The following is a 24,510-nucleotide window of genomic DNA, read 5'->3' as shown; positions in this document are numbered from 1 at the left end:
GAGTACTTGCTAAGTGTTCGATGGTACAAGCAAGGAGATGAGGAAGCCCAGAAAAGGGACCTATGGGAATTCTCAGGGTTCCCACCTTGCCCCACTCAAGCAGCTGATTCCTGTGCTCCATTACATGTCCAAAGAAATAGGCAGACGCCCATGTGTAAGGCCTTTCTGCTCAAAGCAGAGGTTCCAACAGTGACGGGAGGACAGGAGATGCTCAGTAAAAATGAGTTCCCTCCTTCCCAACTGGTTCTTTGAAACCTAAGAGCCAATTATTAAGCTTCCTTCCTTTGGCTTTAGGGCTTTACCCTGGAGAGGAAGACAAAGTTGGAAGAGAGGACACACATGCAGTAGAGTAAAAAAATCAAGCTAAATAAAGATACTCAAAAACTGAAATAAGCAGCAGGAAATTTAATTTGTGATAATCTTCCATTTAAATTTAAAAACAATGTACAAGACGACCATGGAAGCAGTTGTTTAGGAGATATTATTATATAGCATATAAATAGCAATGTGATAGTTTTGTGAGAAAGTATTTTTTCACATATTTAGTAAAAACACACAAGAAAAATAAATATGGTAAATACTATTATGCAAAATTTAAAATCATTTATATATAGGTATATAAATTGAATAGGATAGTTACAATAATTCATAACAGTGGCTTCATCAGAAGGGAGGAATGGGGCCGGCACAGTGGCTCACACCTGTAATCTCAGCACTTTGGGAGGCCAGGGTAGGCAGATTACTTGAGGTCAGGACTTCGAGACCAGCCTGGCCAACCTGATGAAACCCTGTCTCTACCAAAAACACAAAAAAACCTAGCTGGGCATGGTGGTGAGTGCCTGTAATCCCAGCTACTCAGGAGGTTGAAGCAGGAGAATTGCATGAAACAGGAGGCAGAGGCTGTAGTGAGCCAAGATTGTGCCACTGCACTCCAGCCTGGGCAAGAGCGAGACTCTGTCACAAAAAAGAAGGGAGGAATGGGACTAGGGTGGAGGACATGAAGGAACATCAAATTTACCTGTAATATTTACATTTAAAAAAGGATAAATATGACAAAACTGGATGGATACATGTTATTCTCTATATTTATCTTAAAAAATTATTTTCAAAATGAATGTTAGAATAAAAAAACATTACCTAACCACTGTTTCACATAAATAACGGCTAGGGCTTTGACCATTAATAGTATGTTTTCCATTTCTCTGCCCTGTATACAACTGCAATGTAGCTATTAAAAAGCCAGTATGTTATCAGATTTCATGAATAGTGGGTCTCAACTTCAAGGAAAGACGTATTTCCAATCTTCTCTCTACTACCAGACTACACTTGGAATACTGTGTCCAGTGCTGGGGGCCATAAACTATTGTGAGATGTTTAACATGAGGAAGGTCCTAAAATCCTATCTTAAAGGTGATATAGCTAAAGTAATAGGGCCTCTTTAGCCAGAAAAAAATTGAGGGTTGCATCTAGAACTCTATCATCCATCATCCCCCAACTACTAGTTTGTCGAACCCCATAGCACCCTCATGTCTTCTCCCACTTTCTCAGTGGAAAGGATGCCCTTTCTCAGTGCTCTGGATCCCATCACCCCATACACACTTAGGGACTTTGCTCTGTTTATTTTCCAGTTCCTCTAAGTTATATCTTCAATCTCCACTTACTATGTACATTCTCACTGGACAATCTCAGCCACTGCCATAGATGACTTGGAAATCTTTACCGTTAGCCCAGTCAGAACCACAGATTTAACTGGCTACTAATGACCCACATGAAAAAGCCACATTCTTACCCCTTACAACCAGGTGTCACTGGGGGAAGGGAATGTCTGATAAACTCTTCCAAGTTTGAGGTTCTGGGTTTATTGGTGCTCATACCCCAAAATGGCCAAAACAATAGATTATCCCAAAAGAAATGGACAAGGGAAGGACATGGGAGAAACACAAGAGCACACAGAGAATAGAACTACTATGAAGAGACTATGGCACAAAGGCAAAAAGCTGGGAGCCTTTCCAATACTGCCAAGCAGGCTGGCTTAAATAGGGGCTAAAGAACTCAGAAAAAGGCCAGGCGCAGTGGCTCACACCTGTAATCCCAGAACTCTGGGAGGCCGAGGTGGGCAGATCACGAGGTCAGGAGATCAAGACCATCTTGGCTAACACGGTGAAACCCCGTCTCTACTAAAAATACAAAAAATTGGCTGGGTATGGCGGTGGGTGCCTGTGGTCCCAGCTGCTCAGGAGGCTGAGGCAGGAGTCTGGCATGAACCCAGGAGACGGAGCTTGCAGTGAGCCGAGATCGTGCCACTGTACCTGGGCCACAGGGCAAGACTCCATTTCAAAAAAAAAAAAAAAAAAAAAGAACTCAGGAAAGGAAACAAGAACCCATTTGCAAGGAACCACAATTATGATGGTTGTTTGTGCAGCCGTGAGGGGGTAAGGGAAGAAGAGCAAGGGCAGGTCCCATAGTCCCCAGCTCTATCAGGAGCTGTTAGAACTTTTTTTTTTTTTTTTTGAGACTGAGTCTCACTCTGTCACCAGGTTGGAGTGCAGTGGCACAACCTTAGCTCACTGCAACCTCCACCTCCTGGGTTCAAGCAATTCTCCTGCCTCAGCCTCCTGAGTAGCTGGGACTACAGGCACGTGCCACTATGCCTGGTTAATTTTTGTATTTTTAGTAGAGACGGAGTTTCACCATATTGGCCAGGCTGGTCTCAAACTACTGACTTCGTGATCTGCCCACCTCAGCCTCCCAAACTGCTGGGTTTACAGAAAGGAGCCACCGTGCCTGACCTAGAACTTATAGAATCTATATTGCCCAGCAAACTCCTGGGCTGAAGTGATCCTCCTGCCTCAGCCTTCTGAGTAGCCAGGATTACAGGCACGCACCACTGCACCCCAGCTAAGAACGAATTCTCATGACTCCAAGGTCAGCTGAATTCATCACAGCATACTTCCCCACTACCCTTGCCTAGCCAAAACGGTCGGCTCCATCAACTCTTCCTCATCCCTACAGTGTGCTGATCCCACTCCAGATCCAGAGACTATGAGAAGCAACCACTTCAAAACATGGCAATAACCAACTAACTGTATGCTATATGTAGGAAACAACTAACTGTGAGTTTTGTGGCATTTTAAACCTATCTCAATAAAACAAACAAACAAACAAACAAAAAAAGGGCCGGGCGTGGTGGCTCATGCCTGTAATCCCAGCACTTTGGGAGGCCGAAGCAGGCAGATCACAAGGCCAGGAGATCGAGACAATCCTGGCTAACACACTGAAACTTCATCTCTACTAAAAATACAAAAAATAAGCCAGGCGTGGTGGCGGGCGCCTGTGGTCCCAGCTACTCGGGAGGCTGAGGCAGGAGAATGGCGTAAACCCGGGAGATGGAGCTTGCAGCAGTGAGCCGAGATCACGCCACTACAATCCAGCCTGGGCTACAGAGTGAGACTCTATCTCAAAAAAAAAAAAAAAAAAAAAAAAAGACTCCAGAGGAGGGGTTGTTGACTTCTCAAGCCATTACTGCCTGGTCATTTGGCTAAAACACTTTCCTCATTGGTGCCATCTACTCCCAGCTATGGTGGCACAGAGGCCCTGACAACCAGCTAAACAAGCTGCTCTATTTTGTTTCCAATTAGGAACACAAGTTTTGAAGCTCAGATCTGATTTGCTTCCAACTCTGACACCTTCCTGATGATGTGCAAACTTTGGACAAGTTACTTAACCTCTTTTGAGCCTCAGTCTCCTGAAAATGGACATATCACCACCTACTCACTGTAAAGATGAAATGAGAGAATAAAAATTAGGTACTTAAGTACAATTTTGGTGTAAACATTACAGTCATCACTACTACTATTTATTACCAATGATAATTATAACAATAAAATAATTCAGGCCTCTCTTAGGAGATTCATGCCCTAAAATCATCATCTTTGACATAGATATGGCTCCTTATTAACTTCCCCTGACCACAGATCGATAGAAAAGGAACTGGTAGAAGTTTGAGCCAGAAAGCACAATGCAGGCAGAGTTAAGACAGAACACATTACTGATCAGTATCGGCCCCTGGGGACTACAGGAAGGTAGGCAGCTCCAGGGTCTTTCCCACCCTTCCACCCCTACACCGAACCCTCCTTACTTGAGCACCTCTTCTCGACACTGTTTTTGGGGTGCGAAGCAGGCGATGGCCCAGACTTTGATCTCAATCCCATTGTAGAACTGTTTCCCCCGCATGTCCCAGACACCCTGATTGGGTGTGGCAATGGCCCGGTTCTGGGGATAGGCAGAGGGGGCGCCCAGGTGAGCCTCAGTAGAGTCAGGTGGGTAGGGGAGCAAAAGCCCCTGGCTATACAAACCAACCACCCCCATATACCCTGAGATGTTGTCTGGCCCTGACCCTGCTCACCCGGCCGCCGTACTGCAAGATGGGCGCCGGCAGCACTCGCCCTGTCACCTCCGTCATGTCATCCTTCACTTTGATCCCAAATTCCTGGATGTAGGGATCTAAGTTGTAGCTGGCATTCTTCATCTGCAGGACAAAAGAGAGCAATCTCAGGAGAGCAAGAGCTTGGCAATACTGCTCACCCTCTGGGTATCAAGGAGAGAACCCTAAGGAGAAGCTGGGGTTAGTACAGAATAGTCCTAAAAAGAGAGGGAAAGTGGAAGATGAGGGAAGTGACAGGATAACACAGCAAAGTAATACAGGAGAGAAAAAGAGATAGAAAGCAAAGCAGCTATACGATAAGAAAGAAGAGCAGCCGTATAGAGTCCTAGGCAACAAATCTAGACTTGGGTTCTCCTGAAGGAAGGTCCTGCTGGGGCATTAAAACATTTATGCTACCAATGGCCCCAATGACTGAGCAAATGAGTAGGCCCACTGACCAGGCGACTGATCTCCTCCTGTCTGTCTGGAGCGGATCTAGCTGTGGCCTTTATCATGGTCGAAGTCTGGTTGTCGGTCAGCTTTTTAATACAGCGTTGCCCAGCCACAATGTTACAGACCTGAGGAAACGAGAAGGACAGGTAGCTCTGGCTTGAGTACAGTCCATCCTGTATCCAGAGCCCCATAATAAGGAAAGATACCTTGGCTGTCAGCCATGGGGAAGGGAACTGCAAAATCCTTTGTGCATACATGTATTCTCCTCTTGAGTTTCACTTGATAGGTAAGTTAGAAAATATTCATGTGCAAAGTAAAAGGCAATTCAGGCTGGGCATGGTGGCTCATGCCTGTAATCCCAGCACCTTAGAAGCCAAGGCGGGCAGATCACTTGAAGTCAGGAGTTCAAGACCAGCCTGGCCAACCCATCTCTACTAAAATTACAAAAATTAGCCAGGCATGGTGGCGTGTGCCTGTAATCCCAGCTACTGAGGAGGCTGAGGAACGAGAATCGCTTGAACCAGGAGGCGGAGGTTGCAGTGAGCCCAGATCACGCCACTGCACCCCAGCCTGGGTGACAGAGTGAGACTCTATCTCAAAAAAAGGAAAAAAAAAAAAAAAAAAGGCAATTCAACCACTTTGTGATTAAAAGCTTGTGATCCAGCGCCAGATCTGGGCTCAGGTCTCATATTTTATTTATTTATTTATTTTTTTGGATGGAAAAAAAAAGAGATGGAGTCTTGCTCTGTCGCCCAGGCTGGAATGCAGCGGCACAATCTCGGCTCAGAGACATCTGCCTCCCAGGTTCAAGCAATTCTCCTTCCTTAGCCTCCCGAGTAGCTGGGATCACAGGTACCCGCCACCACATCTGGCTAATTCTTGTATGTATGTATGTATGTATATATGTATTTATTTATTTATTTTTGAGACAGAGTTTTGCTCTTCTTGCCCAGGCTGCTGTGCAATGGCACGATCTCAGCTCACTGCAACCTTCACCTCCCAGGTTCAAGCGATTCTCCTGCCTCAGCGTTCCAAGTAGCTGGGATTACAGGCATATGCCACCATGCCTGGCTAATTTTGTATTTTTAGTAGAGATGGGGTTTTGCCATGTTGGCCAGGCTGGTCTTGAACTCCTGACCTCAGGTGATCCACCCACCTTGGCCTCCCGGGATTACAGGAGTGAGCCACCACGCCTGACCTTCATATTTTAAATGAGGATAATAGTAACAATCTCAGAGTTGTCTCAAGATTAAATAAAGCACTTAAAGGACTGAGTATAGTTCTGGAACACAGAAAACAATAAGTTGCAGCACAGAATATTATTTACCAAAGGACCATATATAGAGAGCTCTTCTGAATACTGAAAAACTCAATATACACAAATTAGATTTCTAAGGCAGCTCTCCATGGTGGCAGGTACGTAGTTGCTCCATCCAGCAACCCACCAGGACTAGGGTTGGCTCTAAACTCCTGAGCCCCCAGACCACCGCTATCACTGTCTCTGTTGGCTGACAGTGTCCTCTGCTGGTGTGAGAAACATCTTGCCATTTACTTCATCTGTTCTGGGCCCAACAGAAAACAATAGAGATCATAAAAAGCTGTCTAGTGACATACAAGACTTCTAATCCCCAATATACTATATCCAGGATGCTGTGAACAGGAAGGCTGCTAGAATTGAGAGAGCCAGTAGGTCTGGAAATCCTTCTGTTTGAAGTACAGCTTTGCCATTTCTAGGGGATGTTACCTTAAACAGGACTCTTAACTACTCTGAGAATCTTCTTTAATCTCAAACATGAGAAAAAAAATACACTAGCTGTCTCATGAGGTTGTTGTAAGGATTTAGATGAGATGAAATGTGGAACTCGCTCCCAGAGGGCCAACATTCTTTACATACTAATTCTCGTCCTAATTCCCAGAGTTCATGGTAAACAATGGGAAGGAAAACCAGCCCAAGGTCACCTGCCTTCATACTCTATATTCCAGAAAATAAACAAAATAGTCAATTCACTTAATGAAAATCCAAAATTATTGAAATTTGTGAGATTGTTCTCTTAAAGGTGCCTTAAAGTTGTAGCATTCTTTACAGGTGGTTACAGATACAGAATTAAAATCAGGGATGTGGTGAAATTAGAACACTTGTACAATGCTAGTGCGACTATAAAACGGTATGGCAATTTCTCAAAAAATTAACCATAGAATTACCATATAAACCAGAAATTCTGCTTCTGAGTATGTACTCAAAAAAACAGGAACTTCAACAGGTATTTGTACATCTCTGTTCACAGCAGCATTATTCACAATAACCAAAAGGAAGAAGCAACCCAAGTATCCATGGACAGATGAATGAATAAACAAAACGTGATACATACATACAACGGACTATTATTCAGCCTTAAAATAGAAGGGAATCTTAACATGCTACAACATGGATGAACCTTGAAGACATCGTGTTAAGTGAAATATGCCAGTCAAAAAAGGACAAATACTGTATGATTCCACTCATTTGCGGTACCTACAGTGGTCAAATTCATAGAGACAGAAAGTAGAATGGTGGTTGCTAAGGGTTAAAAGGAGGGAGTTGTCGTTTAATGGGTATAGAGTTTCAGTTTGGAATGATGAAAAAGTTCTAGAGATTGGTCATGGTGATCGTTGTACAACTGCGTGAATCTATTTAATGCCACAGAACTGTATACTTAAAAATGGTTAAAATGGTGAATTTTATATTATGCATATTTTACCACAATTTGAAAAAGAGAAGACGGAAGAAGGAATGAACTGTGATTTGAACATGAACAAATGATTTTGTGGACACTCACTGACCTACATAACTATTCGAGGAAGATACAGAGGTGGACTGGAGGTACTACTTCTAGTTTCTAGTTGGATCTTCACAACCAGAAACTAGAACAGCAATAATCCATACTGTTCTTCTACTTAAAATTTTCTAACGGATTCATATTATAATTAGAATAAAATCCTACCTGGCCAGAAATTAGAACTATCATTCATTACTGATGGGATTGTAAAATATCATAGCCACTTTGGGAAACAATCAGGTAGCTCATCAAGATGTTAAACATTGGTTGGGCGCGGTGAATCACGCCTGTAATCCCAGCACTTTGGGAGGCTGAGACAGGTGGATCACGAGGTCAGGAGATCGAGGCCATCCTGGCTAACACAGTGAAACCCTGTCTCTACTAAAAATACAAAAAAATAGCCGGGCGTGGTGATGGGCACCTGTAGTCCCAGTTACTCGGGAGACTGAGGCAGAAGAATGGTGTGAACCTGAGATGCAGAGCTTGCAGTGAGCCGAGATCACGCCACTGCACTCCAGCCTAGGTGACAGAGCGAGATTCCATCTCAAAAAAAAAAAAAGATGTTAAACATTGTTATATATTATATCACTCTTAGGTGTATACTCCAGAGAAATAAAAACTTACGTTCACACAAAAATGTGTACAACAATATTCACAGCAGCATTATTCATGATACCCAAAAAATAGAAACAATTCAAACGTCCATTAACTGATAAATGAATTAACAAAATATGACATATCCATCTGATGGAAAGAGGATAAACCTTGAAAATATTACGCTAAATGATAGAAGTCAGTCATAACAGGACACATATTGTATTATTTCACATATATGATATGTCCAAAATAGGTATATCCAGAGACTGAAAGTAGATTAGTGGTTACTACAGGCTGTTGGGGAGAGAAGGAATGGTCAGTAACTGCTAAGCAATATAGGCTTTCTTTTAGGAGTGACATGTTCTGGAATCAAATAGTGGTGATAGTTGTTGTACAATTCTGTGAATATACTAAAACTACCTAATCATTTTAAAATGGTGAATTTTATGGTATATGAATTGTATCTTGATACAACTGTTTTTTTTTTATATATATATTTTTTGAGACAGGGTCTCTGTTGCCCAGGCTAGAATCCAGTGGCACAATCACAGCTCACTGGGTTCAAGCAATGCTTCCACCTCAGCCTCCCAAGTAGCTGGAACCACAGGTGCACACTACAACTGCAGTCAAGCGATCCTCTTGCCTTGACCTCCCAAAGTGCTGGGATTACAGGTATGAGCCATCACAGCCGATCTGGATAAAGCTATTCCAAAAAACAATAATAAAATGCCACGTGGTTTCAACAGGCTATAGGATTTGGCCCTCTACAGAATCATCTCCTACTACTTTTCCCCTCACACAATACATTCTAGCCACCATAACCTTTTGTCTATCCCTCAAAAAGATCCAAATTCTCTTCTGCTTTAGAACCTTTGTACTTCCTCCTGCCTGGAAGGCTCTTCTCTCAGGTTGTTATAAGGTTGATTCTGTGTCATAATTTGGGACTTAGCTCAAATGTCTCCTAAGAGAGGACTTCCCTAACAACTAAAATAGCTCTCTACCCTCTTCCTCCCTTACTTCTATCCCCTTAACCTATTTTATTACTCTTATAGCACCTTATCACCATCTGAAACTATCTTATGTGTTTATCAATTTGTTGTCTATCTCCCCCTTCTAGAATGTAAGCTCCACAACAGCTGGGACCTTGTCTGTCTTGTTAATCTCCATGTTCCTAGCACCTAAGAGTATATGACACATAGTAGGAGCTCAATAAATATATGTTAAATAAGCGACAATAGAATTCAAGGTCTAAGTCATAACATAAATTATACACCTTGAAAACCATTGTTTAAATAGAAATAATGTTAGTTTGGCTGGGCGCAGTGGCTCAAGCCTGTAATCCCAGCACTTTGGGAGGCCGAGACGGGCGGATCACAAGGTCAGGAGATCGAGACCATCCTGGCTAATCCGGTGAAACCCCGTCTCTACTAAAAAAAATACAAAAAACTAGCTGGGCGAGGTGGCGGGCGCCTGTAGTCCCAGCTACTTGGGAGGCTGAGGCAGGAGAATGGCGTAAACCCGGGAGGCGGAGCTTGCAGTGAGCTGAGATCCGGCCACTGCACTCCAGCCTGGGCGACAGAGTGAGACTCCGTCTCAAAAAAAAAAAAAAAAAAAAAAGAAATAATGTTAGTTTGCTAACAAATCTCTGCTTACAGTAAATATCAGCTACTGTCTACTTAGCTAAGATTGTTCCTAAAAACCTCTGTTTATACCTCAGAGAACATGTTGCCTTCATGTGCATCAGTAGCTATTAACCAAGTCAGAGTTCTTGGTTTTGGGGATCTCTTCTCCTTTCAGCCTAATTCCCTCAGGTTAGTTCTGAAATTCTAGAAGCTCACCAGAAGACTTGAGCTTTGGTCTGGGCTATCTGACTTCTGCTGTTGGATAAAAGTAAGAGGGTAGGCCAGGCATGGCAGCTCATGCCCGTAATCCAGCACTTTGGGAGGCCGAGGCAGGCAGATCACTTGAGGTCCGGAGTTTGAGACCAGTGTGGCCAACATGGTGAAACCCCATCTGTACTAAAAATACAAAAAAACGTATCTGGGCACGGTGGCGCCACCTATAATCCTAGCTACTGGAGGCTGAGGCATGAGAATTGCTTAAACCTGGGACGCAGAGGAGGTTACAGTGAGCTGAGATGGTGCCACTGCACTCCAGTGAGATTCTGTCTCAAAAAAACAAGAAAAAGAGGGTAGTCTAGTATAGTGCCTCTCCAATGTTAATGTACATCCCCTTTGGACCTTGTTAAAGGACAGATTCTGGCTGGGTGTGGTGGCTCACGTCTGTAACCCCAGCACTTTGGGAGGCCATGGCGGGCAGATCACCTGAGGTCAGGAGTTCGAGACCAGCCTGACCAACATGGAAAAACCCGTCTCTACTAAAAATATAAAATTAGCCGGGTGTGGTGGCGCATGCCTGTAATCCCAGCTACTCAGGAGGCTGAGGCAGGAGAATCGCTGAAACCCGGGAGGCGGAGGTTGCGGTGAGCCAACATCATGCCATCACACTTCAGCCTGGGCAACAAGAACAAAATTCCGTCTCAAAAAAAAAAAAAAAAGATTCTGATTCAGTCGGTATGGGTGGAACCTGAAATCTGCATTTTAAGTAAGCTCTCAGGTAATGCCTATCCTGTTGGTACACACGACCGCACTTTTTGAGTAGCACTGGATGAGACAATGAAGCAGTAGGCAGTAGTTTCTCATTCAATATTTTGGCTAGTATATACCAAACAAAATATAGCCCAGTGATTCTGTATTTGTATTCTATAACTTAGCGTTACTATTCCTTCTCCAGTTGCAGAATTCCAAAGGTCTACTGTTATATAAAAGTATGACAAATCTTGGGGCTAAAACTTTTTCAAAATGAACACATTAATCATTGGAAAAACATGATTTACATTATAGGTAATATTTATCACCAGTTTGTGTAGAATAAACTACACTTATATCTTCAGGTCACTTAGGATCCCAGCTCTAAACAACAGGGAAAGAGAAATTAAGAGAACATGAGTGACTGCGGGTATCTAAAATCTCTGTCCTGTACGAACTAATTACTTATTAAACAGTAAATTCAGCTTGTCTCTGCCTGGCAGCCCTGAAAGAACATGAGAGTAGGATGGGGGATAAGGAAACAACTTAGCAGGTAAGAAAAGGGCCTCTATTTCACAGGAGAACTACCTCATACCTTCTCAGAATGTCAATTTTCCAAACTTCAAAGAAGAGACCCCTGATGAGCAGCATGCAGGTATATACAATGCCTATTCCCCAGCCTCTCACCTCTAGGGGAAGGTAGGTATGCTTTTGTTCCTGGCCAACTTGTAGGCAGGGCAGATGGGGATACTTGAGCTGAAGGTTATATTTCTGCTTGAAATACTGTGCCACTGTGCACTCCACAGTCTGTCCACTCTCCAGCTGTAAGGGGAATCTGTTCAGAAGAAGGGAAGGAAGGGGGTGTCATAACCCAGCATTCAGTCCCACTTCTCTAGACCCACAACCATGGGAAGTCCCAGACTTTTTCCTTTTTTATTTGGCCCCAATATGATGTGCAGGAAGGAAGTCCCAGACTTTGCTTCATCCTATCCAACTTCTTTGAGCATCGCCACTCATGGGAAAACAGGACATACAGGGCTCCAAGAAAGAAGCTAAAGGTTTGAAGGGCAAGTTCCACAAAAGTCAGGATACTATCTGACTCATTTATTTCCAATATTGAGCATAAAGCCTAACACAGAGTAGACACTCATAATATAGTGTAGCCTAAGGTCAAGAATGGGAATGGAATCAATGACAGCTTCCCCAAGGAACCCAGGAGCCTAGCTTTCTTTTTTCAAGAGAAATAATAATTAGAGAGAGATTCTAACATTTACCTAACCCTAACAGGAATCAGAGAACACACTTGCTCTAAAGTAAAGGACCAAAGAGGCAAGGAGATCAAGAAGGTAAAAATGGTAGGCAGAGTATCAACAGATCAGAGAAGATTGAGAAAGGATGCCAAATTCCCACAGCTTATCTTCAAAAACAGGGCCAGTCCCCAAGGCTCATTCTCAAGGCCAGTGGGGGAAGGAGGGAGGGAAAGATAGTGAGTTTTAAATCTCAGCCCTTCTCCACCAACAAAGTATGACTCAGCACCCCTGCCAACTTACGTCTGATGGCTAGCAGGGCGACGGGTAACATTACACACGCGGTATTTCCTCTTCATCTGTCCACAGTGGGTGACTTCCACCTTCAGGCCTGAGATACACACACTGCTTGTCAGGGCTGAAATAGGTTGCTCTGGTGCCCAGCCTTGGCTTCTCCCCTGAGCATACCCCAAGGGGATTTCCTCTTAGGGCTCAAGTGGAGCTGTTTCCCTTCCCCTCCTGTTGGGTCCTCACCCTTGATCTCCTTGGTGAAGCGAACGCGCTGAGAGTCCGTGAGGGGCTTGGGCTGCTCATCTATGTTCCTGATGTCCAGCACCTCACACATGAACTCAATCACTGGCTGTGCCTTATAGAAGGCAGTGGCTGAGACTGTGGGGACAGGGTAAAGATAGCTCAGCTCAGGTTCTGTCTTCCACAATACATGGAGGTATAGCAATTTATACCCTCTTCCTTATAGGGCATTGGGATGGGGGAAGGGGGAGCCAGGGCTGTAGGAATTAGACTAGGAGTGTGGTTGCAGAGCTGGGAGGGATGAGGCTGGGAGTGTGGTCACTGGACTTGGGGTGCCCCTAGCTCCATAGCTCTCCCCACTCACCATCAATGTTGAGCATCATCTTCCACATGGCAGGGCGCACAGACTGGTGAAAGCCGAACCAGACCTCGCGCCCACCCCCCAGCGGGTGGTAGTAGCCCTCAGGCGGTGAGAAGAAGGAGCGGCCCACAGGGGTGTACCTGGCAGGGACAGGCAGAGAACTGGTCCCTCGGGCACAGGCCCCCACCCTGTGAGGCATCCTGGGCACGGAGGAGCCCTGGCCTGAAAGGCAGGACACCGGGGCTTTAATGCCAGCTCTGATGCTTTACTAGTTGTATGACTGACCTTGTGCAAGTTTCTACCTTCTCTCTGCCCTGCAGGGACAGATGGGATGAGGCCCAAAGATATCTAAGAAGTTCAGGGCCAGGGCTTTAAACCATCTAAATATAAATACACACTTGCCTGGCAAGTGGTAGGGCTTCAAATAAATTTTTTTTGAATGGCACACTGTGGGACCTTAATATGTGCTCCCCCTCCTCCCCTGACAGCAGTTCTGCCAACACTAGTAGCCCAGATACTAACTACACCCAATACCTCATGGATGCCAGGTGCCTCATGGCCACATCCAGGGCTTGCACAGACTCCAGGGGAACAGGGATCTGGCCGCTGACCAGGGCCTCATGCAGCATTCGCCAGCTCACAATGGCTAGCCACTTGATGGAGACCTTAAAGATTCGATCCTTCCCTTCCCCAGGGATTGTCACCTCAAAGTCGACCTTCAGGAGGGTGAGAGAAAGGAGTGAAGGATTGCCATTGCTCTACGAGAATGACCCCCAGCTCCATGGATTTGCTGAGAATATGTTTCTCAAGTTGACAGGGGCTCATAATGAAGACCCCAAAGTAAGTCCAGCCCCTTAGGTTCTAGCCACCTTGGCTCAGTGCTTCTCTTCCTCTCAACTACCTCTCAGCCTAGCAGGAAGTCCTTTAGGTCTATTTTAAGTCTAATCTCAATCTGTTTAGGACACGGACAGGCACATGAGACTAAATAAACATCAGCACCTACCCACCCCTCACCCTAAAACATACTTTCTCAGCACAAAAGATGAAAAGGATCTCTGGATCACCAGACTCCAAAGAGGCTTACACGAGCTTGGTTCTACCCCAGACCCCTGACACAGGCCTAGCCTGACTCCCAACCTTACCCGTTCGTTGCCAATGGGCAGTGCTGTGACAGTGTAAATGTTCTTCTTTCCATCATACACAGGCTTGCGATCACCAAAGATCTGAGGCTTGAAATGCTGGACCATGTATTCCACCACTTCCCTGTGGGGGATAGGAGTGGCCTGTGGAAGCTGAGAGACTACCACCACTTCAAGCTTTTGGAAGTAATTCAAAGTCCAGGCAATGTCCCATCTATTATACTCACTCCTAACATCTACCCTATGACAGTGCTTCTCAAACTTTAACTTTCCTATGAATCACATGGAGATTTTATTAAAATGTAGCTTCAGATTCAGCAGGTCTAGAGTGAAGCCTGAAATTCTGCATTTCTAACATGCTCCCAAGTGACACTGCTGGTCCTCAGACCACCAAGGCTCTAACAGACCTGAAAGAGTGGTGTGAGTGCCTTCTGAGAAGAGGGGGAGGCTAAAGGGAGAAAAGCTTGACTCCAGGGTCTATCAAGAATCAGGAGTAGGGCTAGGTATGGTGGCTGACACCTGTAATCCCAGTACTTTGGGCAGCCGAGGCAGGAGGATCACTTGAGCCTAGGAGCTCAAGGCTAGCTTAGGCAACAGAGTGAGACCCCATTTTCTACAAAAAAAAAAAAAAAAAAAATTTTTTTTTTAGTTAGCTGGGTATGGTAGCATGTGCCTATAATCCCAGTTGCTTGGGAGGTTGAGACAGGAGGATCACCTGAGGCTGGGAGTTTGGGGTTACAGTGAGCTATAATTACACCACTGCACTCCAGACTGGGGAACACAGTAAGAGCCTGTCTCAAAAAGAAGAAAAAAAAAAGAACAGCCAGGTGCAGTGGATCATGCCTTTAATCCCAGCACTTTCGCCTGAGCTCCCGAGGTTGAGACCAGCCTGGGCAACACAGAGAAATTCCGTCTCTACAAAAAATGCAAAAATTAGTCAGGCATGGTGGTGTGTGCCTATAGCCCCAGCTACTCAGGAGGCTGAAGTGGGAGGATCACTTGAGCCTGAGAGGCAGAGGTTGCAGTGAGCTGAGATCATGTCACTGCACTCCAGTCTGGGCGACAGAGCCAGATCTTGTCTCAAAAAAAATTAAAACAAAACAAAAAACAAATCAGGAACAGAATCTAGGCTGCTCCAATCTCGAATCCCAGATCTGATAAGCAAAAAAGGTAGAAGAGATGTGAACTGGAATAAGAATAAACTGTGGAAGAAAAATCTCATCTCTTCCATCTCTCTGAAGCACTTAGTCTCACCACCCTGTTTTTTCTCCATTACCATCTCTTACTTCCTGTCCTCTGAAACTTAGACCCCACGGTGTCCATTATTCCTTCAAAATTCCAGTTTATCTAACCAACTGACCTTCACACTTTCTAAATCAAAGTTCTTGAATACTACTGGATAACACAAATGGTACATTAGAAGCAACTGTGATCATATGGTTTCAATCCCAATTAGGCTTCAGTGCTGCCTAGCAATCTTTTTCATGTCCCTGATTACTTCCATCCCTCCTACTCTATGTAGACTATGTAGAACTTTCTCTACTAGCCTGTAACTCCAGAACCCATTCCTGTCTCCTATCAGGAAGCAGCTCTAATATCTTTAAAAAAGGCAGAGGATAGTACACAAGGCCACCCTCGAGTTACCAGACATATACACAAACATATTAATATGTGCGTGCATCAATTTTTCTCCTTTCCTCTTACACTCAAAATGACCCTTCCATGTATTATTTTTAAACATATGAAAATATATTCAACTTCACTTATTAGAAAAATACAATTTAAAATTAGACCAAGATCAGGATGCCAAAGATCAAAAAAATCTCAAATATCAAATTGGTGCAGGTATAGGAAGAGACACTCTGATGCCTTATTGATGGGAGTATAGTTGGTACAACTTACCTTTAAAAACAAGTTGCAATATCTGAAAACTCTGAAATGTATTAGGCCGACAGTCCCACTCCTAGCAATTTATCCTACAAATACACTCATATTTGAGTGCAAAAATGAATCTATATATAATAATATTCAAGTTTCATTTTTGTAGCAGAATTTAGACTCAAATGTTCCTCAATAGATTTATTATATAAGTTATATCACAGCCACTCAACCTATGCAAAAGAATGAGGCAGATCCATATGTGCTGGTATGTAATACCTTAAAAATATATTGTTCAGTGGAAAAATGCAAAGTACAGAACAATGTATAAAGAACCCTGTTTTGGGTGTTTAAAAATGTTATATGTGCATATATGCCTGCACATGTGTAGAATAGTATACGGAAGCATATTCAAGAATGGTAACAATTGGCCGGGCACGGTGGCTCATGCCTGTAATCCCAGTACTTTGGAAGGCTGAGGCGGGCGGACTGCTTGAGGTCAGGAGTTTGAGACCAGCCCAGCCAACATAGTGAAACCCTGTCTCTACTAAAAATTTAAAAATTAGCCAGGCATGGTGGCAGGTGCCTGTAATCCCAGCTACTCAGGAGGCTGAGGCAGGAAAATCGCTTGAACCCGGGAGGCAGAGGTTGCAGTGAGTTGAGATCACGCCACTGCACTCTGGCCTGGATGACAGAGTGAAACTCCGTCTCAAAAAAAACAGAATGGTAACAATTGGTCAGGTATGGTGGCTCACGCCTGTAGTCCCAATACTTTGGGAGGCATAGGTAGGCAGATCACTTGAGGTCAGGAGTTTGAAACCAGCCTGGCCAACATGGTGAAACTCTGTCTCTACTAAAAACACCAATAAATTATGTGATGGGGGGCACCTATAGTCCCAGCTACTCAGGAGGCTGAGGCAGGAGAATCATTTGCCTGTCATCCCAGCTACTTGGGAGGCAGAGGCACGAGAACTGCCTGAACCTAGGAGGCAGAGAGTGCAGTGATCTGAGATGGTGCCACTGCACACCAGCCTGACAGAGCCTGAAGGAGGCTCTGTCTCAAAAAAAAAAAAAAAAAAAAAAAAAAAAAGGTAACAATTAATGGTACTGGGGGACTAGAGACCAGGACAGTAAGGAGACATTTTTCACTACTATCTTTCTGTGATATCTGAATTTTTTTATATTATACATATAGTTTTCAAATAATAATAAAATTAATTAATTAAAGAAATATTGCAGAGGCCAGGCACGGTGGCTCACGCCTGTAATCCCAGCACTTTGGGAAGCCGAAGCGGGCAGATCACCTGGGGTCAGGAGTTCAAGACCAGCCTGGCCAACATGGTGAAACCCGTCCCTACTAAAAATACAAAAAAAATAGCCGGGCATGTTGACAGATGCCTGTAACCCCAGCTACTCAGGAGGCTGAGCCAGGAGAATCGCTTAAACCGGGAGACGGAGTTTGCATTGAGCTAAAATAGCGCCATTGCACTCCAGCCTGCGCAACAAGAGCAAAACTCCACATCAAAAAAAAAGGAAATATCACTTCCTCTAAATAGAGCTAATCCCTCCAACTGTGCATCCTACAATGTCCTTCGGCCTCATCAAGGACATCCCATTAATTTCTCCCCTCTATCCCAAACTTTTAACTTCATCTTTACTACCTCCTTCTCCTTAATCTGTAAACATACCCATATCTCATTCTTTAAAACTCTTTATTCATTCAACTAATATTGAAATGTAGTAGGAACTGTACTTATTTCTTAACTCAATATAGTTAGATTAACTAGCTCAACTACTTTCTGCTGAAATTGCTCTGCCAAAAGTCACTAATAATCTTCTTCTTTTTTTTTTTTTTTTTGAGACGGAGTCTCGCGCTGTGTCACCCAGGCTGGAGTGCAGTGGCGCGATCTCGGCTCACTGCAAGCTCCGCCTCCCAGGTTCACGCCATTCTCCTGCCTCAGCCTCCGAGTAGCTGGGACTACAGGCGCCCGCCACCTCGCCCGGCTAGTTTTTTGTATTTTTAGTAGAGACGGGGTTTCACCGTGTTAGCCAGGATGGTCTCGATCTCCTGACCTCGTGATCCACCCGCCTCGGCCTCCCAAAGTGCTGGGATTACAGGCTTGAGCCACCGCGCCCGGCCGTCACTAATAATCTTCTAATAGTGAAGTCCAATTGGACTATTTTTCAGCATTTATCCTACTTGGCATCTCCTTCTCAAAAACTTCCTTAGATTTGGTGATACTACCCTCTACTGGTTTTTCTTTTACCTTTCTGGCCCCTCTTTCAAGGTTGGTGTCTTTCAGATTTGGTAGCTTAGGTGTGCATCACTTACCGGTTGACTCTACGGGGACACTTATCCGGCTTGATGTCCACCTCGTAGTGGTACACGTCGATCTTAGGGATGTCCACCTCAAAGTAATTGGCCAGGAGCTTGATTGGTTTCCCCACAGTGCCAATGCCAGGCCGGCGAGGTGCCTGGAACACCTGCTGCAGGGGGGGCAGGTAAGCGCCCGCAGCTACGAGACAAAGAGGCTGGTGAGGGTAAAGTCTGGAAATCTCCTAACTACTCTTATCAGAGAAGGAACAAGGCCTCCCAGAACAGGAACATGAGAGTATAGAGAATGCCTCTTTCCTGATACCCAACCCAGCCGAGGGCTTCCAGGGGACATCTCAAGCTCATCTGTGTTTTTGTTTTTGTTTTTTGTTTTTTTTAAATCTCTCTGCAGTTAGGAAAATTATCCTTATTGTCTACTTTAAATTCATTAAGTTCATATATAATAAGTTCCTATTGCATGTTAAGCAGAGAGACTAAATCTGGCTCCTAGTAACAGAACCCTTTCTTTCTTCTACTAGAGTAAGACACTTGCCTTCACCAGGTATCTAGCAGACCAAGAATTTCTATTCTCTGCCAGCCAGATGCTCACTCCATTCATCACCATGCTGAATACAAAATGGCATAACCTTTATGTTCCTTTATAGGTGGGCAGGAAGAAGATCCAGAGAAGGCCAGGTTAGGGAGGGCAGGGTCAGTGTTTGAGGCAGGATTAGGGCAACTGAATGGCGAGAGTTGGAGAGAGGGAAAAGGAGAAAAGGCTCAAAGGATAGTTTGGAGACTAAGGAAAAGAGAAAGGGGGCTGGAGAACAGGACAGAGCTGGAGGTCACAATAGAAAAAGGTAAGGCGAAGGAGAGAAGGCTGGAGTTAATGGGTGGGGCAGACAGGAAGAAACAAAGCGGCAATTGGGGAGGCAATGATTAAAAAAAAAAAAAAAAAAAAGCTTGAATAAAGAAAGAACTGGCCGGGCGTGGTGGCTCAAGCCTGTAATCCCAGCACTTTGGGAGGCCGAGACGGGCGGATCACGAGGTCAGGAGATCGAGACCATCCTGGCTAACACGGTGAAACCCCATCTCTACTAAAAAATACAAAAAACTAGCCGGGCGCGGTGGCGGGCGCCTGTAGTCCCAGCTACTTGGGAGGCTGAGGCAGGAGAATGGCGTGAACCCGGGAGGCGGAGCTTGCAGTGAGCTGAGATCCGGCCACTGCACTCCAGCCTGGACGACAGAGCGAGACTCCGTCTCAAAAAAAAAAAGAAAGAACTAACAGGTTTGGGAGGAAGAGGTGGCAATTAGAATGCTGGAGAAGAGATACTGGCTCCGGGAAGAACACAAGATTCTCTCCATGCCCCACAGATCCTTCCACACAGAAAGTCCAGACAGCAGAAGCAGAGATAAATTTCAAGACAGAGGGGGGCCCTTGGGAAAGGGATAGGGTAGGGCCAGATCCAGCTACTTTACCCTCTTTTGCCAGTCTGGCTGCTGCCTCCAGTCTTATTTTCTAGCTTTGGGGGAAGAGAGAAAAAAAGGGAATAATATGCTACTATTGTTCTTGGCAGTAGAGAACCAGCCCAGGTGAGAGAAGAGAGGGATAAACCAGCCCAGAACCTCCCATTACCAGACCTCTGCTTTCACAGTCAGACAAGCTTGGGGGATGGGGCATATCCTCAGCTGGGGGTCAGGAAGAGGTCAGAACCATTCATGGGAGGGGTAGCTTCCCAGAGCTAAGTTGCTCTGTTTCCCTCTAACCACCTGTCAAGCCCAGTCCCACTCTACAGACAGGGAAATGAAGGCCCAGCCTGGATGGAAAAGGTCTTCAGAACTCAGCTATATGGGGAAGTGAAAACCTATCTACTAGCACCTGGCTGCCTACCTCAGAAAGTGGTGGACAGAAATTGCACACAAGCTCACGGACAGACAGACACACACTCCCATCACACACATCCAAACACACACTTAGACCTTGGCAATTTACACTCATATACATATCCTTCACTACCCTAGACTGACTTCTTCAAAGGCAGGGACTATATCTGCCTTGGTCACTGCTTAATCTCCAGTGTCTGGCAAACACACAGGAAGTATTCAACACACTGATATGAAATGAATGAACAAACATATCCATAGACACACCACAAAAACACACAAGCACACACAGCACACAAACACCTGTAATTGCCCAGAAACAATTATAAACACTACACAAGACAAACATGCACAGTTGTGGGTGTAGCCAGTAAGAGACATCCTTTCCCTCCCCAAGTTCTTATATTGCATTCACCTTCTTCCCCTCCCAGACTGAATAATCATTTGGGGCCTTGGGAGAAAGACAACCCCTAGAGCTGGGGGGCTAGTTAGAAATGACGGGGGATGGGACAGACACTCTAGCCTCAAAGCCTTCTCTTCCCCAGAAACCCGACTACATACCAGACATAGCCTTAGAGCACCATCCTCTCCAAAGAAGCTTTGGGAAAACAGGGGAGCCCGCACCCCCACTTCATCTTCAAACTAGGAAAGACAGCAGCAAGCAGGAACCTCTCTCCCATTCCATCCCCCTGAAAGCCTAACAACAGCACAGTCTTCTCCCCGCCCCCCCTTACCCCAGCTTTTAGTCTGAGAAAGGGAGACACTTCCCTACAGACCCAGACAGGGACAGACGGCCACTTTGTGATGCAGATGAGGGCCCCAGCACAGAGGACAAAGCTTGGGCCTAGGGGGAAAGGGGCGGGGCCCTTCTCTTCAGACAAAAGCAAGGAGGGAGGGGCCCTGAAAAGGACACTCCCCCTCCCCCATCCCCAAGGAGCCCAGAGAAGGAAAAGTAACAGAGCTGAAAGCCCTGGCTCAGGATTCCTTTCCTGCAGTTCTGAGGCCCACACACCTCCCAAGGAGCCAGACTGCATATTCAAAAGACACAAATTCAAGGTTAGGTTAGGTTAGGTTAGGTTAGGTTAGCTGGTAGGCAAGCAAAGACTAACAGGCCAATCTCTCCAAAAAGGATCTGTTCCATGTGAATATACACTTTATTAAATATCCATATACGTGCTTAACCATTTATGTTCACATTTGAATGTGATTTAATTAATAAACATCGTATTCTGTGCCAGGGCCTATACACTAGGCACTTGCTAGTTCTGCAAATAAACCAGACACTGCTTCTACCTTCAGGGAGCACCTAGTCTAGTGTATGTGCTTGGAACACACCTGAGCACAGAAGGCAGACCTGGGCATAAGCCCAGTGAGGCTAGCAACAATGCTTTAGTTTTTTGGGCTTTTTGTTTGTTTGTTCGTTTTTTACACAACACTTTAGTGTCGTGTATTATGTCCTCAGGCCACCTTGGGACACCACTTTAACTTCCTACAAGAGAACAGTCCGGGCCTAGGAAGGAGGCAGTTATGGGGTCCCTCAATCTGCAGCTTCCAGACTGAATCTCAATTATACCCTTTTCTGAGGCAAAGCCTGTCCCACTAGGCTTTTCCTAAGGCTATGGGTGACTCCAAACAGCAGGTTCTAGCTCTTTCCTAGAAGCTTATTTTTTGTAACAAATTTTTAAAAAGTCAATTTTTCATCACTCCAGAGCCTATTAGGAATTCATCGGGATAAAAATCATTAGTCTAGAATGGGTACCAGCAACCAGCAATCCATGTGGACTTCAATGACCTACCCCACTACTCTAGTTCATGGGTTGTTGGAAATAGTCCCCAGCCTTGAAAAACAGGAGTGCCTGGGATGAAGAGAGGGGCCTGACAGAGAGGAAGTACAAAAGTCAGTTGCTCCCCGCGCTTATCCTTGGGACTACACAACCTATACAAGGTTGGTTATTAGAGGGAAAACAGTCACTAAGTACTTATAGATCACTAAATGGATAACTTGAGTGAGGTGGTAGGAGCTATTTCCTTGAGAGAGTGGGAGGGAGTTAGGTCTGCTACAAAAAAAACCAAAATAATTTCCATTAGGAAAGTAATAAAGTTCATGTCGCAAATGGAAATTTGATTCCCATTCCCAGACCAAATGTAAGGAAGTGGTGAAAGATGACCTGAAGGATTCCCAGGTCCAGGCTCCTCGTCCCATCACAGGGTAAGACACTTAAGACACAAGAGGTATCACCACCCCACAGTCCATCCTGAGGACTCCAGTTTTCTTGAGGCAATCCTGCCTCAGTTTATCCTCTGTTCCTATGTCTTTTTCTCCTCATTACCTGCAAATAAGAAGTTAAGGCTATCACCTGCGCCTCACCAGGGTGAAGGCTATAAACTCCCCCATCCTCCAACTTGTTTGTAGGGTTTAGATCTTGGCTCTAAAGACAGCCCTGACAGTTTCTGGGAAGGAGGGAGAGGAAAACGGAAAGATATCCAGTGGAAGATAGGAGCCATGAAAATATTAAGAAACATCAGAATAAATGTTATAACTGTAGAGTGTAACCTTAACAGACAATTCAATGGAAAAGGTCATTATCTTTGGATTAAAAGCCCCCATCTCTACTCAGTATTGGAGCAGAAACTTGCAAACCAAGCAGACAACTCCTTCCAGGTAGCCCCTGTCTGCCCTGTCCTTTATTCATCCGTAACCAATACCTTTCCTAAGGCCTATCTTTAGGAGGACCCACCCCCAGAACCCATTGCTTCGGTCCCAGTCTTTCCTGTGGCAGAAAAATGCACTTTGGCAGCTTCCCTCAACCCATTCTTGGCAAACTGTTACTGAGGGCCAAGTGTAAGAGCCCCTAAAATGGGGGCGGGGACCATAACCATTTGCACTCTGCCAGCATAACCTAAGAGCGAATGCACCCCATCAGCACGCTCCTTTTTCCAAGCCAAACGAGGGTGGGGGTCGGCGAAGAGAGGTGGGGGTATTTGGACGGCCACGCCCCCACCACGTCGGGCAGCCCCTGCCAGCTGCCACCTCCGCGCATGCTCCGGAGCCTCCACTCCGACTCCCCAGACCCACGGGGGGGAATCCCGGGACTGGGTCCCCACCCACCGCCCCCTGACCCTCGCCCTCGCGTCAGGCCCGGTGGGGCGGAGCTCACAGTCCAGTTCTGGCGCCTTCTCCCAAGAGACATTAGCTTATTCCAGCCCAGCGGAGCCCCCGCCCCCGGCATGCGGTAGCTCCAGGCCCATCTGTGTGGCCCCCTCCTCTCCTGGACACCTGGAGCCCGTCCCCTGCCACCTGCCGGGCCTCTCCGTAGGCCTCCACGGACGTCTGGGAGTCCTTCCGTGCGTGCAGGCCCTTCTCCCAGATTACTTCCAACCCGCAGGACTGCATACAGCCTCCTTGGACAAACAGCCCCCATCTCAGGGCTCTCTTCACATGGTTCTCCCCCGGAACTGCACACAGCCTCCTTCAAACTGGGCCCCCATCGTGGGAGAGCCCTTCTCCTCACTCAGGAGCGCTTCCCTCACTTGGAAACCACGCTTTTCATGCGGGAGTCCCCAGTCCTTGGAGCATGCACCGTTCCCCCTCCCGGGGGCCCTTACCTGCTCCCGAGGGTCCCGCTTCCATCCCATATACCCGTGCGGAGGTCAGGCGGCCCGGAGACTGTGAAGTCCAGCGTGAGGGGCCTAGGTACCCCGCACTCTCGCTGCTCGGGTTCCCGGGCCGGGCTCGGCTCCCCTACCAAGCCCGGCCGCTCGCGCCGCCGCCCCCGCAGCCTCCGTTGCCGCCGCCGCCGCCGCCGCCGCCGCGGAGCCTGCAGCAGCTCCCCCTGCGAGCGCCCGGCCAGCTGCCAGTGCGCAGGCGCGACCGCCAGGCCCAGGGGGCGGACCGGAACGAGTCAAGCGGGGCGCTCAGACGGCAACAAAGGCCAATGGAGAGGGGCGGGGGCACCGGGGACCCGAGACAGCGGCCCCTGGCGGTCACCCGTTGCCATGCAGCCCGGCGGGAGGGCTCCGATAAAGGTGCCTTGGAACCGCGCAGTGGCATAAGTGGGGCAGGGCGAAGGGACACCCCGCCACAGCTGCCTTCCGCCCTGTCTTTTCCCCAAATAGGTCCCTCCAAACCTACACACAGCCCCCGCCTGTCGCACCGAGCCGCGCGCACATTATGGGAACCCCACCTCATTCCCAGACCCCCGGCACTCCAGCGCCCAGGGGCCCTGCCTCCCACCTCGCCTCCCACCTCTCCTCCCAATCACCCTCATCCTTCAAGCCT

At 46.3% G+C, this 24,510-nt stretch overlaps 1 protein-coding gene across 5 annotated transcripts in view; it reads right to left on the bottom strand.

The window, feature by feature from the left end:
• The window catches only part of AGO1 (argonaute RISC component 1), a 47,814-nt gene extending 23,715 nt beyond the window's left edge, over nucleotides 1–24,099 (bottom strand). For 3 of the 5 annotated variants that reach the window (XM_021939350.2, XM_009204714.4, XM_021939352.2), the window contains exons 1-11: nucleotides 23,838–24,099; nucleotides 18,366–18,549; nucleotides 14,159–14,279; nucleotides 13,551–13,732; nucleotides 13,020–13,156; nucleotides 12,659–12,793; nucleotides 12,428–12,515; nucleotides 11,565–11,712; nucleotides 4,882–5,001; nucleotides 4,397–4,528; nucleotides 4,139–4,272 (exon numbers count right to left, since the gene is read on the bottom strand). In XM_021939350.2, the coding sequence (XP_021795042.1) occupies nucleotides 4,139–4,272; nucleotides 4,397–4,528; nucleotides 4,882–5,001; nucleotides 11,565–11,712; nucleotides 12,428–12,515; nucleotides 12,659–12,793; nucleotides 13,020–13,156; nucleotides 13,551–13,732; nucleotides 14,159–14,279; nucleotides 18,366–18,549; nucleotides 23,838–23,862 (1,406 nt within the window). In that variant the 5' untranslated portion in view covers nucleotides 23,863–24,099. Of the gene's footprint in view, nucleotides 1–4,138; nucleotides 4,273–4,396; nucleotides 4,529–4,881; nucleotides 5,002–11,564; nucleotides 11,713–12,427; nucleotides 12,516–12,658; nucleotides 12,794–13,019; nucleotides 13,239–13,550; nucleotides 13,733–14,158; nucleotides 14,280–18,365; nucleotides 18,550–23,837 lie in introns of those variants that run through there. The other 2 variants (XM_003891583.5, XM_021939353.2) reach the window with 2 other exon arrangements.
• Between the last annotated feature and the right edge of the window lie 411 nt (nucleotides 24,100–24,510).

The sequence above is a fragment of the Papio anubis genome, chromosome 1 (genome assembly GCF_008728515.1).
Source record: "Papio anubis isolate 15944 chromosome 1, Panubis1.0, whole genome shotgun sequence".
Classification (NCBI taxonomy): Eukaryota; Metazoa; Chordata; class Mammalia; order Primates; family Cercopithecidae; genus Papio; species Papio anubis.
This window is presented reverse-complemented; position numbering and strand designations above follow the sequence as displayed.